This window comes from Portunus trituberculatus, chromosome 45, assembly GCF_017591435.1.
Source record: "Portunus trituberculatus isolate SZX2019 chromosome 45, ASM1759143v1, whole genome shotgun sequence".
NCBI classification, from domain to species: domain Eukaryota; kingdom Metazoa; phylum Arthropoda; class Malacostraca; order Decapoda; family Portunidae; genus Portunus; species Portunus trituberculatus.
In genome coordinates this window covers 2,734,305-2,749,088 of record NC_059299.1, presented here as the reverse complement: position 1 = coordinate 2,749,088, position 14,784 = coordinate 2,734,305, and the positions used below count along the sequence as shown (strand labels likewise).

The following is a 14,784-nucleotide window of genomic DNA, read 5'->3' as shown; positions in this document are numbered from 1 at the left end:
CAGCGATGATTGAACAGGAATCCCGCATCGTCATTAAAAAAAAGAAGAAAACACACAAACATTCGTAAGAGAACTTTGAAAATAGCGCTGATGAGAAACCTATAGCGAAAATAAGAAAATAAGAAAAGAAAAGAAATAAAAGACATGTTAATCTGTGCGACCTTTAACAAATAGTCACTGTGACCTTTAACAGATAGTTGTGAAAAGAGACCATACCTCTAAATGGTCCCTTAAGATTGTACAGATCTTATGCAGTCACACAGGCCATATCCATTACTGTGTGTCCTGAGCATTACTCCACATTGCTCATCACATTTGATTTGTATGACAGATCACATCCATGAATGCGACCTCCTTAAGTCATTCCTTGCTCAATGCATCTGCTCCCGCCCCCTCCCTTCTCTCTCTCTCTCTCTCTCTCTCTCTCTCTCTCTCTCTCTCTCTCTCTCTCTCTCTCTCTCCAGCAAGCCTTCACTCTCCTTCTGTACTTATCTATCCTAATCCTACAAGATCTGGCCACACATAGCTCACTCCACGCCCCAAATAACCAGGTACGAAATTAACACATTTGTATCCTCTTGATCCACACAAGGGAGAAATCCTGAGCTATCTTATCTGATTGACGGCTTGCACCACCACCACCACCACCACCACCACCACATCAACAACAAAAGAGCCAATTATAAATGAATAAACAAACATAAAAGCACAACTTTCCAATGATTCTAGTGTCAAAGAATAGAGTTACTTCCCGCGTCGCTAATTAGCAGGTACAGGTGTGATCAAGGTGAATTCAGAAGGTATAGATGGTGTAGCTGCATTACCCAGGTTACCTTCGCCTCCATTCGTCTTCTCGCGCTATCACTGATAAAACTTTGAAGTCTCTGAGCCTTAATTCTTGTTCGGTGTCATGTATCAGAAACATTCATCATAATTTTTGACAGGCTGTAGTAAGAGTTATTAGAGGATTCAAGTGTGTTGTAATGGTTCTAGTGATAGCTTACCAAGAATTCTGTATCATTGGTAAGGAAGTCATACATGAATATCTGAATATTTTTCTATGTAAGAGGGGAAAGCTGGTGAAGGGCAACATGAAAAAAAAAAAAAAAGACCCAGTAAGTTGCCAGTTCTCTTCTAGATCCGAGAGAATTAGCCGTCCCCCCCTCCTTAAAATGGGATAAATGTCTTGAAACCTCCCTCTTCAATTAAGTCAAGTCATAGGAAGTGGGAAATACAGAAGCAGGTAGAGAGTTCCAGAGTTTACCAGAGATTCCCACTGCAGCCCTCGAAAGACACGCAGCCGTTGTTCACTAGAGAGGTGTGTAAGAAGTTAGGAATACGTACTTTAATGAAATAAGGGCACATGTAATTAAGTAAGAGAACATTCGACGTGATGAGAATAGAACAGGAAATGGAAATACGATGGCTGACCGAGAAACAAAAGGCATACAAACAAAAACAAGATAAGCGTTGATAAGTCGTTTTTTTTTTTTTTTTTTTTTGCTGAATATCTATGTTTACTTGCACGTTGAGTAATAAAATGTCGTTCTACTATTATTATTATTATCATTACAAATTTTTGATGAAATAAATATATCTTATCTTATATTACTCACCATATTTGGACAACAACTAGGTTGTCTGTTTTTATTACATATTTATCATCATTATCATTAATTTGTTATGGAGTGTTACGTGACAGTTCTTGATAATTGTACCACATGTCTTTGTTCGTCTTCTTACTCTGTTTGGAAGAAAATTATCCTTTCCTTAATACGTGTGAGAAATATTCTTACCTTCTGTAGTGTGTGTGTGTGTGTGTGTGTGTGTGTGTGTGTGTGTGTGTGTGTGTGTGTGTGTGTGTGTGTGTGTGTGTAGTTTCAAGAAATGTTTTTCATTCTTCGTTTCCATTTTCTTAATTTCCTCTTAACTCTTTGTTCTCATTTTTAGTTAAAACTTTTCCTTCCCTTCTTTTTTCAGTATTTTTTTCATTTAATCTTTTCCTTTGTTTTTCTTTTTCATCGTTTTCTCTGTTTCTTCTCCTATTATCTTTAATATTACTTGCCTTCACTTATTCATTTTTTCAATTCTTTCTCATTCTTTCCTTCCCATCATTATTACTAGCACTATCTTCCCATCCTCCCCATTATTCCTATCCTCCATCATCCTACCAGTCACAAAATCCTCAGCGTTCATTTCCTTGCATCACTCACCGAAGTCACTCTAATGTCACGATAGTACGTCCCCCTCTCGTGTCCTTCCCTCAGGTGGTGGTGGTGCCAGAGGGGCTGTCTTTCACCTCGGGCCAACTGGAACTAGAGATCCACAATGCCAGCGTGGTGAACCTCTATCCAACCTGTGTGTCCTGGATCCAGATTTATCACACCGGGATGATCCACACGTTTCCCTCGGAGGTAAGGCTAACCTCTTCAGTACCATGGCGTGTTTGCATATTTATTCTCCTTACTATTTGGTGATCTTATACAGCTTCAGATTCTTATGTGGGGATTAAGATAGTGAAGACTCTGGCCATTAATCTTCTGACCTCCATAGAACCTTCTTAATGTCAATAAAATCGTCCAATCATACCCAAACTCATGATAAAAAATGCGTCCCAGGAAGGAGAAGTAGAAGCAATAGTACTAGGAGGAGTAGGAGGAGGAGGATATTAAGGGATACGGAACTAAAGGAAGAAAGGAAGGGATAAGTGACACAATAAGAAGAGAAGTTACATTGGAAGGACAGAAAAAAAAAATGAAAGACAGAATACGAAGAGAGGGAAGAGATATGACAGTGAGACAAGAGGAGGAGGGGGAGTTAAAGAGGAGCTATCTAGAACATTTCTAGAAAGGAAAGATTACCAAAGAGTGATTGTGTTCTTTTGATATGAGATAAATGATTTCCTTCCTTTATGTTTCCAATTAAAGAAAATATTAGGAAAAGTCTGGAGTTTTATCTTTTCTCTTTGTGGTAATGATGAAATACTGTTGAAGGAAAATTCTCATTCTTTCTAAACTGACGTTACCCAAAAGTTACATCTACTTACTTTTACTATATCACCACACAAATGGAAAATTACTAGTGGAGGGAAATGTTCAATATATCAACAAAATACCAACAAAAAGTGACATTCTCGTTATATTATCAACATCCTTCCTTCAGCTAATGTCAACAAAACAAGACTCATTTCTCGTACTATACAACACCATCAAGAGGCACCAGTGTCGTCTGTCGCTTCTGTAACGCCCATACTCTCCTCTCACTGTCTTATCTTCACCCACAAGCACTGCACTGACATTCACCACCACTGTGACACCCGCACTCTCGATTTCATAAACTTCCTCCACTGACCTCATAGTTTTCTCCTCCTTATCAACCCTCTCCCCTCATTGTCTTATCTCCTTTCTCTTGCAACACAAACGCAGCCACCACCACCACCACCACCACTACTACGACACCCACACTCTGACGCTATGCGCTATGCTACGTCATCTTACTAAACAAAAATGTATAACTGTAGCCACTGCGATGTTTGAGTTGCTTTCTTACTTTGCTGTGTGTGGCGTCTTTTATATTTACATTCTCAACCTGCATTAATCCCTTGAGTACCATGACGCTTTTCCATATTCTGGTTACTATTTGGTGTTTTTTTTTACAGCTTTATAAACTTATGTGGGAGGTTGAAATAGTGAAGACTGTGGCCATTAATCTTCTGACCTCTATAGATTTTTCCTAGTGTCAGTAAAACGGTCTAATCGTACACAAATCTCGAGGTAAAAATGTGTCCCAGTACAGAAGGGGTTAAACCGATCCATCCAGGAATTATCGGTACTTCTCTAACTGCCAGTTTCTTATCCGTCCTTTTTGCTGCGCGGAGTCATGAGGAAGCTTCAAAAGATGAGGTCAGTTTATGAATAGCGATAATAGGTGGGCATAACATGTAATTTTAACTAATTTTTTTTTAATCTTTTATGGAGACTACAACCCCAGAGGGCCTTTTTTTAATATTCCTTTTTTTTTTTTTTGCCCTTGGTAGTTCTTCCTCTTACATTAAAAAAAAAAAAAAAAAAAAAATGTAAGTAGCCTATGTATCGATGTTTTCCACAGGAGCAGTCACGGGTAGGTTTGGTGCCATGGCTTCCTGCAGCTTCCTTTATGTTGTTATGTTCTCACGTCACACAGAGACTCTTCGAATGCCGTACTTGGCTCCGCATCTACAATTCCAAGGTGAGCCGAGTGGAGCACGGCGTGAAGGACCTCACCCTGCAGGACTCTGAGGTGGATTCTATCAAACTTAAAAATCAGAGGGACTTCATGGCCATCAACTCCACCATTAATGAGATCGAACAACTTAGCTGGAAAGGCTACCGGTCCACCGTGCTCAACACCACCATCAAGCGGCTGGCGGGTGTGGAGGCGCGGGACAGCTGGTACGTGGTCGGGGGACACTTCGGTGCAGTGGCGAGTGGCGGCATTGTGTTCGACGCTAAGGAGATGTCCGTCATTAACAGCACCATCCACCACATGTCCTCCAAGGTAGGCAGCTTTACCTACCCTCTTGTATTTAACTTGTGTTTATCTACCCATTTTTTCTATTTGCATTTATCTAATCTCTCTCTCTCTCTCTCTCTCTCTCTCTCTCTCTCTCTCTCTCTCTCTCTCTCTCTCTAACAGGCTCTCACCATCAAGAGCGGAACGGTATCCTTCGCTAACGTCACCATATCCTACTTGGAAGCCATGGCCGTCACTCTGGCAAGTCCTTCCGGGTACCTTTCTCTCACCAACGTCACCATCAGAGCCGCCAACGCCCCTTGCTTCGTCATTCTCGACAGGATAAGGTTGAAACTGGAAAATGTGACGTTTTTCGGTATCCCCACTAATGAGACCTCTTCCTTCTTTCAATTCCTCGATGATGATTTAGGAGGCGAGAAGAACGCATCCAAGTCGACGATTAAGGATCTGAGCGGGAAGTGTTCGCATAATGAAACTACTGTGTCCTGCGATCATGCCGATTCGAGCGAGGTGAGTGATTTCCCGTGCCTAGGAATAGTTCAGAGTTTGCATAGTTGTAACACTGTCAATCATGTGAAGGGAAGGAAGAAATTTGACGGCATTTCCTGAATAGCTTATGATTTTGTCGACTTGTACCTCTTTCTGTTACTTTTTTTTTTTTTTTAGTGTGTGTGTGTGTAAGAGAGGAATAGGAAAAAAGGAGACAAAAAAAAAGGGAAAAAGTAAAGTGAAAACAAAAAGGCTAACGGAGGTGCTAAGAGAGACGCTGAACAAGGGAAACGAAAAGGAGGGAAAAGGTAAAAATAAAGGCTAACTAAGGTGCTAATTCCAAGTTGTTTGCAGCACCACTATTACTGCTATCACCACCACCACCACCACCACTACTACTATTGAATCTTCTTTCCTCAGAACGTGGTGATTGAGGTTGTTGGCGAGGACATACAGAATTTCACACACGTACATATCAGCAACGTTAGCTCGCTACTGGTCAACTCCACGGGATGCCAGACAGATCTGCGGCTCGAGAACGTTCACGCTACCATGCCGCACCTCACTGCCCTGCCTGGGGAGAACGAGGAGGCTTGCAACGTCACCGTCTCCGCCAAGAACTCGTCCCTCAACGTGGTGTGGGTCAAGAATATCAATAACTTCAACGCGGTATCGTCCACTGTCAAGCGAATCCACGGGGGCAGTCTGGACAGCTTCACCCTTACCAAGTCATCAGTGCAGGAGATTGACGAGGTGGAGGTGACGGGGAGTGGCGCGGTCTGGTCCAATTCCGTTTTCCTGGTCAGCATTTCCATCACTCTGAAGGCACCGCTCATTTCCTCCGTCATTAACTTTACTAATGTTGTGGTAAGGGCTGCTTGTTTAGAGAGAGAGAGAGAGAGAGAGAGAGAGAGAGAGAGAGAGAGAGAGAGAGAGAGAGAGAGAGAGACTTTTAAACTAGTGTAAGCAAACCAAACCAAACAAAAAACAAAACAAAACTTAACCTAACCTAATCTTTCCTGTCCTACTCCCGGCCACTCCCCACCACAGCACCACATGGGAGAGAACTCCTTAGTATTTGACCACCCCGGGAAGACCTCTAAGCTGGAGTCCTGGACGGTGGGCTGGATGGAGCGGCGCAGCATTGTGGTGAAGAACGGCAGCCACCTCGATCTCAGCAACATTGTGGCTGTAAGTGTGGCAGAGGAGGCGATCTACCTGGAGGAGGGAGCCACAGCCTCGAGTACGAACACTAGAATACAGCAGAGCTCCATGTATGTCTTCTCCGTCGTGTCCAGAGACCAGGTATATATATATATATGTGTTTGTGCGTGTGTATGCGTGTGATTGCAATGATTGTCTAGATCTAGAACGTACCGAGTAACGCGATGTAATTCTCTCTCTCTCTTTCTACACACACAGGTGGAGTTACCTGGCGACTTACTGTCTGGTCTGTCCAGCTCTTTGATCTACGTTCGACCCCCGCCTGTCTCCGTTGACATGCAGAGCCCCTTCACCGTCAGCGACTCTCACATCTCCACCCACTGCCGCACCATTCCCTACTACCTGCAGATATGTGACTTCTCCTCCGCTCCCGGGGTAATTGTCATGTTTGTTAGGGACTTGGATATTCTCCTTTGGATTCATACATTACAGTTATGCAGAGAGTGTTGAGTTGAGTTGAACTGAGCTGAGTTGAGTTGGTGGTCGGGAGTGTTGTCTTTAAAGCAGCATTCCCTGATGCGTCCTGTCTGTCTAAAGTCTTCTCTTTCCTTCTTTCTCTCATTTATTTTTTTCAAACCGAAATTTATGCAATGTTCTCTTCGTTCTTTCACTATATTTTATCAAGTTTTCTCTCATAAACTCCTTTCTCTTTTACATCACTCCCCCCTCCTCCCAATTTTCTCATTTTCAGTCTTTCCTTCCTTGTTCCCTGTTCTTTATACAACTGTAGAAGATATGAACGAATTGTATGCGCAAATCAATAACACGTTTCCAGTATTAATCTCAAAATTGTGAATAAATGATCGCTGTGGAAGGGAAAGGAGGGAGTTGGTGGAAGTAAGAGTAAGTGAAATGAGTGACTTGTTGCAGGAGGTTACGGTGGATTTTGCCAACAGTCAAGTGAGCAACAGAGTAATCATCAAGGGAGCCTCCTCAGTGATGCTCTTCCCCTCCTGCGTGGAAAAGGTAAGTGGCAGTATAGTAGTAGTAGTAGTAGTAGTAGTAGTAGTAGCAGCCGTAATGGCAGTAACAGTATCCGTAGTAGTAGTAGTAGTAGTAGTAGCCGTAGTCGTAGTAGTAGTAGTAGTAGTAGTAGTAGTAGCCGTAGTGGCAGTAGTAGTAGTAGTAGTAGTAGTAGTAGTAGTAGCAGCCATAGTAGTAGTAGTAGTAGTAGTAGTAGTAGTAGTAGTAGTAGTAGTAGTAGCAGTAGTAGTAGTAGCAGTAGTAGTAGTAGTAATAGAAGTAGCAACAAAAAGCATTAAAAAATATTGGTTCTAAATAACGTGAAAAAAATTATACTAAATACAGAGGAATCTGAATAAGTGGCACGCGCGCGCGCGCGCACACACACACACACACACACACACACACACACACACACACACACACACACACAGATCGGAAATAATGAGCTCTGAGCTCGTTCCGTAGGGTAACGTCTGGCTGTCTCGTCACAGACAAGAGTAGTAGTAGTAGTAGTAGTAGTAGCCGTAGTGGCAGTAATAGTAGCCGTAGTAGTAGTAGTAGTAGTAGTAGTAGTAGTAGTAGTAGTAGTAGTAGTAGCCGTAGTAGTAGTAGTAGTAGTAGTAGTAGTAGTAGTAGTAGTAGTAGTAGTAGTAGTAGTAGTAGTAGTAGTAGTAGCAACAAAAAGCATTAAAAAATATTGGTTCTAAATAACGTGAAAAAAATTATACTAAATACAAAGGAATCTGAATAAGTGGCACGCGCGCACACACACATGGCCCTGAGATGATGCACATGCATGTTTCAGGTGATCTTGATGAACGTAAAGACGGCAACCACGGCAAGGAACGAGCGTGAATGCGGCACGTGGCTGGAGGCTCTTGGAGTGAACCTTACCAATGTGACCTCGGGTGTGCACGACGTGACCCTCAAGGCTTGCACAGTGGAGTTGCTGGCTCCGGACCGGAAGCTTCGAGACGTGGACCTGGAGGAGACGACAGTGGAGCGTTTGGTGGGCGTGCACTGGGCGGGCTACACTGGGGTCTTCAACAGCTCGAAACTCGGGGAGGTGAGGAATCTTCGCGCAGACAGTCGCCTCATGATGTCAAACTCGAAGGTGGAGACACTGGTGGAGGGCGGCATGTTCCTGGGGGCGGAGGCGATCATCGTGAACACAACCTTCAAGGAGATCCACTCAGGGGGCATGACAGTGAACGGGTCCACGCGCATGCAAGACGTCACCATCGAGAAGCTGCAGAAGGGCGGCATCAAGGTGCTGGACGGCCTGCTGCTCCTGGTCAACGTCAATATCCTGGAGACTGAGGAGGAAAGCATCACGGCGGAGACCAACGGCGGCATCTCCTTCCAGAACGTGACTGTCGGAGGCAAGAAGGTGCACTGGCGGGGTTACCTCACCCAGAGTAACTATTCCAAGCAGTCCGTCGTGTTCCTTAACAAACACTTCAATGAGATGAATAACACCTCGGGCACCACCACCACCATCTCCACCACCACGGAGCACGGCCAGTCTTCTCCTAAGGCGTCGTCGATGATCCAATGGCGAACGACGAGCGGGGAGGTGAAGAGCTCCGCGGTCCCCGAAGTCAAGGCATCCCCAGCCATCGAGTCCTCCTGGAAGTGGGCGGGGGCAGGCATCGGCTTCTGCATGGGGCTGCTGGTGGGCTGCTGCATCTTCATTGTCGTCAAGGTTGTCAAGTAAGTTCCGTGTGGCGTGTTTGTAGCTAATCAAGGCTGATGAACACTGTAAGGACGGATAAAGGCTTGGTGGGTGAGAGGAAGGGGTCAGAAGTGCCAGGCATCTGAAACTAATTAAAGCTGATGCACACTGGAGGGACGGATAATGGTTTGGTGGTGAGAGGAAGGGGGTCAGAAGTACCAATCAGCTGTCATATGGTACTAAAGCATAAAAAAAAAAAAAAAAAAAAAAAAAAAACCAGGACACCCCCAACTGTAACACCACCTCTTCTCTCCCTCACACAGGCCCAACAAGGGAATGCTGACTATGCCCACCGTATTCTGGCGAGTGAAAGAGGATCAACATGAACTTCTACAGGAAGACCAGGGCGTGGAGGAGCCAGCAGGGGCGCGGCGAGACCAAGGCTACAGTGTTTTGTCTCGTTCAGAAATACAATAATAATTCATTTTAATGATTCCATATACTCATCCTCTTTTCCTGTTTCTTCTTTTGCTTCTCTCTCTCTCTCTCTCTCTCTCTCCAGGATGAGGGAAGAGGTTATTAATTTTGATTTCTGGCAGATTAGTCCTTTTTTCCTGTTTTTTTTTTTTTTTTTTAATGCTTTCCCTCGTCCTCCTGTGTTGTTTCTTCTTCAGTGGCTCATCTTTCCAATGCCTGATTCCATAGTTGTTCTGTTTTCATTGATCTAATTCAGTAACTCCCTTATTTGTTTTACTTCCCTGTGTTCATTCAATCCTCCTCCTTTTTATCATCTTCCTGTCATGTTTCCTCTAACCCCTCAATTTCCTCTCACCGTATTCTTATTTGTTCATTTTTCTTCTTTCTCATAAACACATCCCTCCTCTATTATACGTTCCGTGTAAAGCTCATCACTGATTTATTTTGTATTCCTCTCTCTCTCTCTCTCTCTCTGGTACCCTCCCGCTTTCCTCTTTGTGTTACCCTACTTCCAGCTCCTCGTCTTCCTTTTGCTCTCATCTTTAATAATTTTCTCTGTTCGCCCTCTCTGGCTTTTCTGTTCCTCTCTCCTCACGTTCCCTTTCACTTTACGTTCTTCCTTTTGTTCCACCACCTCGTCTTCCCTACCCAATTAAGCTTCTACCGCTCCTGTTCTAAAGCCTACCTCACGTCTTCCCACCACGTCCTGTGTGGCGCATTCGCTTCCTCCCTCACCCCATGCCTTGCCTACCCTACCCTACTAGTCTTCTCTCTTACCCTCCCATCCATCTCACCCTTGTACCCCGACTCCCTTTCATCCGTGACTGCGTAGTTAGTAGACGCCTGCCCTGTGACAGCGCCTCAAGAGAGAGAGAGAGAAGAGTCTTTTACTGGTAGGTACAAGGTAAATGAGACAAAATCGCGCATACAAGCAATTTTTTTCTGCGAATATTACATAAAAAGGAAAGAAACAAGACCGTTATGAAGCAGAAATTACCGTTCACAGACAAAGAAATGATAGCCCAGTCATTGTATCTTCCTTTCTTTTCTTTTCTTTTTCTCTTTTTGATGCAGAAATAAAGTTAGTCTGTGTTCCGCTTTGTGGCTCTCCGTATCCCGTGAGCTTTGTGCCTGTACTGTTCGACGGCCGGGTTAATGATTCGCTGCTTCTAATCTCTCTCTCTCTTGGTATATACGTAATGTGAACATTGGAACGTTGATTGAAGAGATGATTGTAATAAATATTTCACGTTTTTAATATTTCTAATATATACAATATAGTATTTTTGTTTTGTGTCGATATTGTATATACGTAAGACAAAATATATTGTTAGACTAGCGAATTCTCTGTACTCACTGCCAACCTTCACTCCTTTTCAACCCTGACATCACACAACACGCAATAAACAGCAGGTATGGAAGTACTGCATGCCTGCGCGGCGCTCTCGTGTACCGTACACCGGACCGTTTTCTGAAACGCATCTCATTACTATTATTTTCAAAGATCACCTACGTAGATGATAAGCAGAGTTTTCAAGAATGTCTTTTCTGCTAACAATGTAGAAATCTTAATGTGTCACCCACCCACCCACCCACACCCACACACACACAGCAGAGGAAATGTCTCGTAGAAGTGTCGCACGATATGGGTGCACATGTAGATCACGCCAGCGGCCAGCATCACATACGCAATTAATGCAGGAGAGAGAGAGAGAGAGAGAGAGAGAGAGAGAGAGAGAGAGAGAGAGAGAGAGAGAGATTAACAATAATAATAATAAAGGTAATGGTGCGTTGGTTCTCCTAAAAAAACAAACAATAAAATACAAGATATTTGTAATCTACAATAATCTACATAATATATAAACATTTTATACAAAACACTACGATGTTGTCCATATAGTACTGTTATATAGTTACCAGACAGTACTGATCTTAGGTGAGTGCATCCCTGGTTTTGAAAATTTGTAATTACTTTTGAATGGGTACACAACAACAACAACATATTGATTATGATGATAATGATGATGGAGTTAAGCTGAGGGTCCTTTAATTTGTTCCTGACCGTGACATTCTTACCTGCCAGGAATGCCCTTCACACTCCCTAATGGGCAGAGCTGGAAGTCTTTGCAATTTATCTCGCATCACCCCCGTCTATGTGGTGTCCAACGCTGGAATGTCTGGTGAAGCAATCAAAGCATGTTTGATCTTCTCCAATTCCACACCCACTGATGTATGTACAATGGTCTGACTGCTGGTCACTGTCCTAGTCTTGTCCTCAGTTCGTAACACATGGAAAGACTCTTTTCTAGCACATCACTTATAATTATGAGAGTAAGGGGATTTCAGTCATTTGGTATCTTTGATTTCCTGACCTATGAAATTGTTTTAGTTACCTTATTGTGATCACGAGAGCCTGGTTTCAGTCCAAAGGGAATCAACTAAGACCAGTAAATAGTGTTGAAACAATGCTTAAAATGACTTAAGGTTGTTATGCACTGTTACTCCTCACCACTATCACTGCTGAAGTTTCCTTAACCACTTGTTCCCTTCCTCTTCACCAGGCATGGCTGACACACAATAAAAGCTTTAATTTAGTAAAACAAACAAGTAAATGAACAAAAAATAAATTCATAAATACTTACAAATCAAAAATAAAAGAAAGATAAAGTGATTTTTCAGTCACTATCAGCAGCTGGGACAACCTTCACTTTAGTTCATCCAGTAAATGTTTCTTTCTTGTTTCATTAAAATGCTATAATACAGAAAAAAATTCTGAAATGTAACTTTGCATTTTATTAGGAAAAAGAACTGTACACTATATTATAGCTAAATACATTAATTGTACATTTTAAAATACATACCTTTTGTTTACACAGTGGTCTGTACATACATTTACAATCACGAGGATTCTTTTGATGAAAACATGCAATTGGTTCCCGACAGTGATGCACGTCTCCGTTCCTGCCCATCCCCGCCCGGCTCATCCTTCTTTATGCAAAACCTTGACATCTTCTACCGCATCTAGTCCCCTTTTAGTCACTGACTGTGTTCCTTTGATAAGCCCCTAATTCATGCTGAGATTCCTAACCTATTCTCAAATCCCTTACTTTCATCTTGCTGTCTTTTGCAGGTCATGTCCTCATGGGAGAAAAGGCCCACTGTGCCTGACAGGAATGTCTTCTTTGCCTAGAGTTCATCCTTGCCTTCATTTTACACTTCCACACTGGTTCTCCACTATACTCTTTTTAAATGTCTCAGCCAGTCACATTAACACCAACACTATTCCTCAGCCATCACAGGGTAAGTGCTAACAGAAGCCAGATTTGGAATCAACCAAACATCACTTAGACTAACAGATCTAACTAGAACCATTTCTAACTGATGTGCACAAGAAAACAACAAGAATAAAACTCTAGGTGAGCTTACAAGGTGGGGCATAACATACATTGCCTCTATCCTTGATGTGCTCTATCTTACCTCAAGAGCGAGGAAATGTTATGAAAGCACTAATAATAGAATGCACTACATTAAGAGCACCCCACTGGATAACGGCATTCTATGTCTTGTGCATCTAACCATCCACAGCTGCCTAGTAGCATGATGGGGGTGCAGGGCGGGGCAGGGGTAGACCTTGAGTGTCTACAGTTTTGTTTAAGGTTTCACACTTAAATCTTTCATTCAGAACTATAATTGATATTTGCAAAGAGGTATCAACACTATGACAATGGCATTAATAACAGAAATACATCATATTCAAACTGAATAAAACAAATATGGCATAATTTATGAAGTTACTGCTTACCATTATGAAAATTTCACAGAAAAAAAAAACATCGAGAAGCAAAAACCTTTCGTTAAAATTTTCATAACATATCTTTGAATGTGATTTTTTCAATAACAGACAATAAATTCCTAAACACTAATTTACTGAAAAATTATCTCAAGAATGCAAACTCAAACTGGTTATGATAGGAATCTTAAAACACTGCTGATTATAATATAACTTTTCTTTTACATCATAAGCAATCACTTTAATTAAATAAAGAACATCATAATAAAAAATAAATATTCTGTTAATTAGTGGTAAAATTTACACAAGATAAAATTATTTTCTTAGCACATTAGTATAATCTCAGAAAGGCCAACTATAATTTAGTAAAATAATATTGTGCTAAAAAAAACAATAGGGAGACAATGGCTAGAGGATCCTTCACTCCTCCTTTGGTAAGGCAGACACCACATGGGTGTGCTGGCAATGAGGTCAGCCTCGCAGGTATTCATGTCAACAAAATGACAAGATTAATGATGAAGTTCATCATCTTACAGCTGGCTTACAGATGCTAAAAGTAAGTACATACAAAGGAAAGGGTATGGTAAAACTGCATGAGTGTACTAGCAAGATGGCTCCCAACTGTGCCATGTGACACCTCATTATAAATAACTTTGATACCATGTTGCACTGACAGTTCCCCATGCACACAAGTCTGACAGAAAAAAAAAAAAAAAAAAAAAAAAAAAAAAAAATATATATATATATATATATATATATATATATATATATATATATATATATATATATATATATTAAAGAAAATAAATAAAAATATAATAGAAACAAAATAAAATAAAACAAAAACTGCAGCTGCCTACCTGACCATCTGTATTGTGCACTGAAGTACCGGCCATAACTCTGCTATAGCTGTTGTACAATGACACATGGCACAACAGGTTACAATCTAAGCCTACTTTGTTGGTACTCAAAATAAATGTTTTCTTACAAACATGGAAAGAAATTTATGTAGTAAACATTCAGATTTTTATATGTAAAACACTGAAAATATTTTCAAGGAAAGGTTGAACATACTTATAAAATAAATTAATATGAATCAATGTTATCTATGGATCAGCAAATATTTGAGGAAAGCACATCTTTAACATTTGCAGCCCACTTTCCTACTGAACTTGCGTGCATGAATCAAAAATACTTTGTTTTGCATTTGCATTTTCCTTTAAACTTTTATACATGAAGATGCAAAAATAATTCCACATCAATTAACAACAAATATAATTCATGAAGTTACTAATCCCAAAGATAGAAACCTTCCTTTACAGAAGGCTAAAAAAATAGACTTCCTCTCACCTGAATGAAGTATGCATTGTCACATAGGAAGTGAAATACTTGGAACACCAATGAGTCACCTTGGGCCCCCTTATTGCTGGTCTGGCAGCAACAGCAGCAGCACTACCACTATTATGTCTTGCCAAGATTCTGGCAAAGATTAGTTCAGTGCTCCTCAGTTCATCTTATCACCTATGATGTCCCCTGACAGTGTTGATGCTAGAGCTTCACTTCTCACTATTATATTTGTTTTCTGTTGTATCAAGAAAGGTTCTTTGAAAAAACAGAAATGTTCCATGGTTACAAATTTTACAAGAGAAAC

The 14,784-nt window shown here is 41.5% G+C and overlaps 1 protein-coding gene across 2 annotated transcripts in view; it reads left to right on the top strand.

Annotated features, from left to right (window-relative positions):
* LOC123519249 overlaps positions 1–10,686 on the top strand; it is a 29,414-nt gene extending 18,728 nt beyond the window's left edge. For both annotated transcript variants that reach the window (XM_045280378.1, XM_045280379.1), the window contains 9 exons: positions 2,268–2,414; positions 4,183–4,536; positions 4,675–5,022; positions 5,422–5,868; positions 6,052–6,306; positions 6,424–6,600; positions 7,096–7,191; positions 7,997–8,904; positions 9,190–10,686. In XM_045280378.1, the coding sequence (XP_045136313.1) occupies positions 2,268–2,414; positions 4,183–4,536; positions 4,675–5,022; positions 5,422–5,868; positions 6,052–6,306; positions 6,424–6,600; positions 7,096–7,191; positions 7,997–8,904; positions 9,190–9,343 (2,886 nt within the window). In that variant the 3' untranslated portion in view covers positions 9,344–10,686. The remainder of the gene's footprint in view (positions 1–2,267; positions 2,415–4,182; positions 4,537–4,674; positions 5,023–5,421; positions 5,869–6,051; positions 6,307–6,423; positions 6,601–7,095; positions 7,192–7,996; positions 8,905–9,189) is intronic.
* The last annotated feature ends 4,098 nt before the right edge of the window (positions 10,687–14,784 follow it).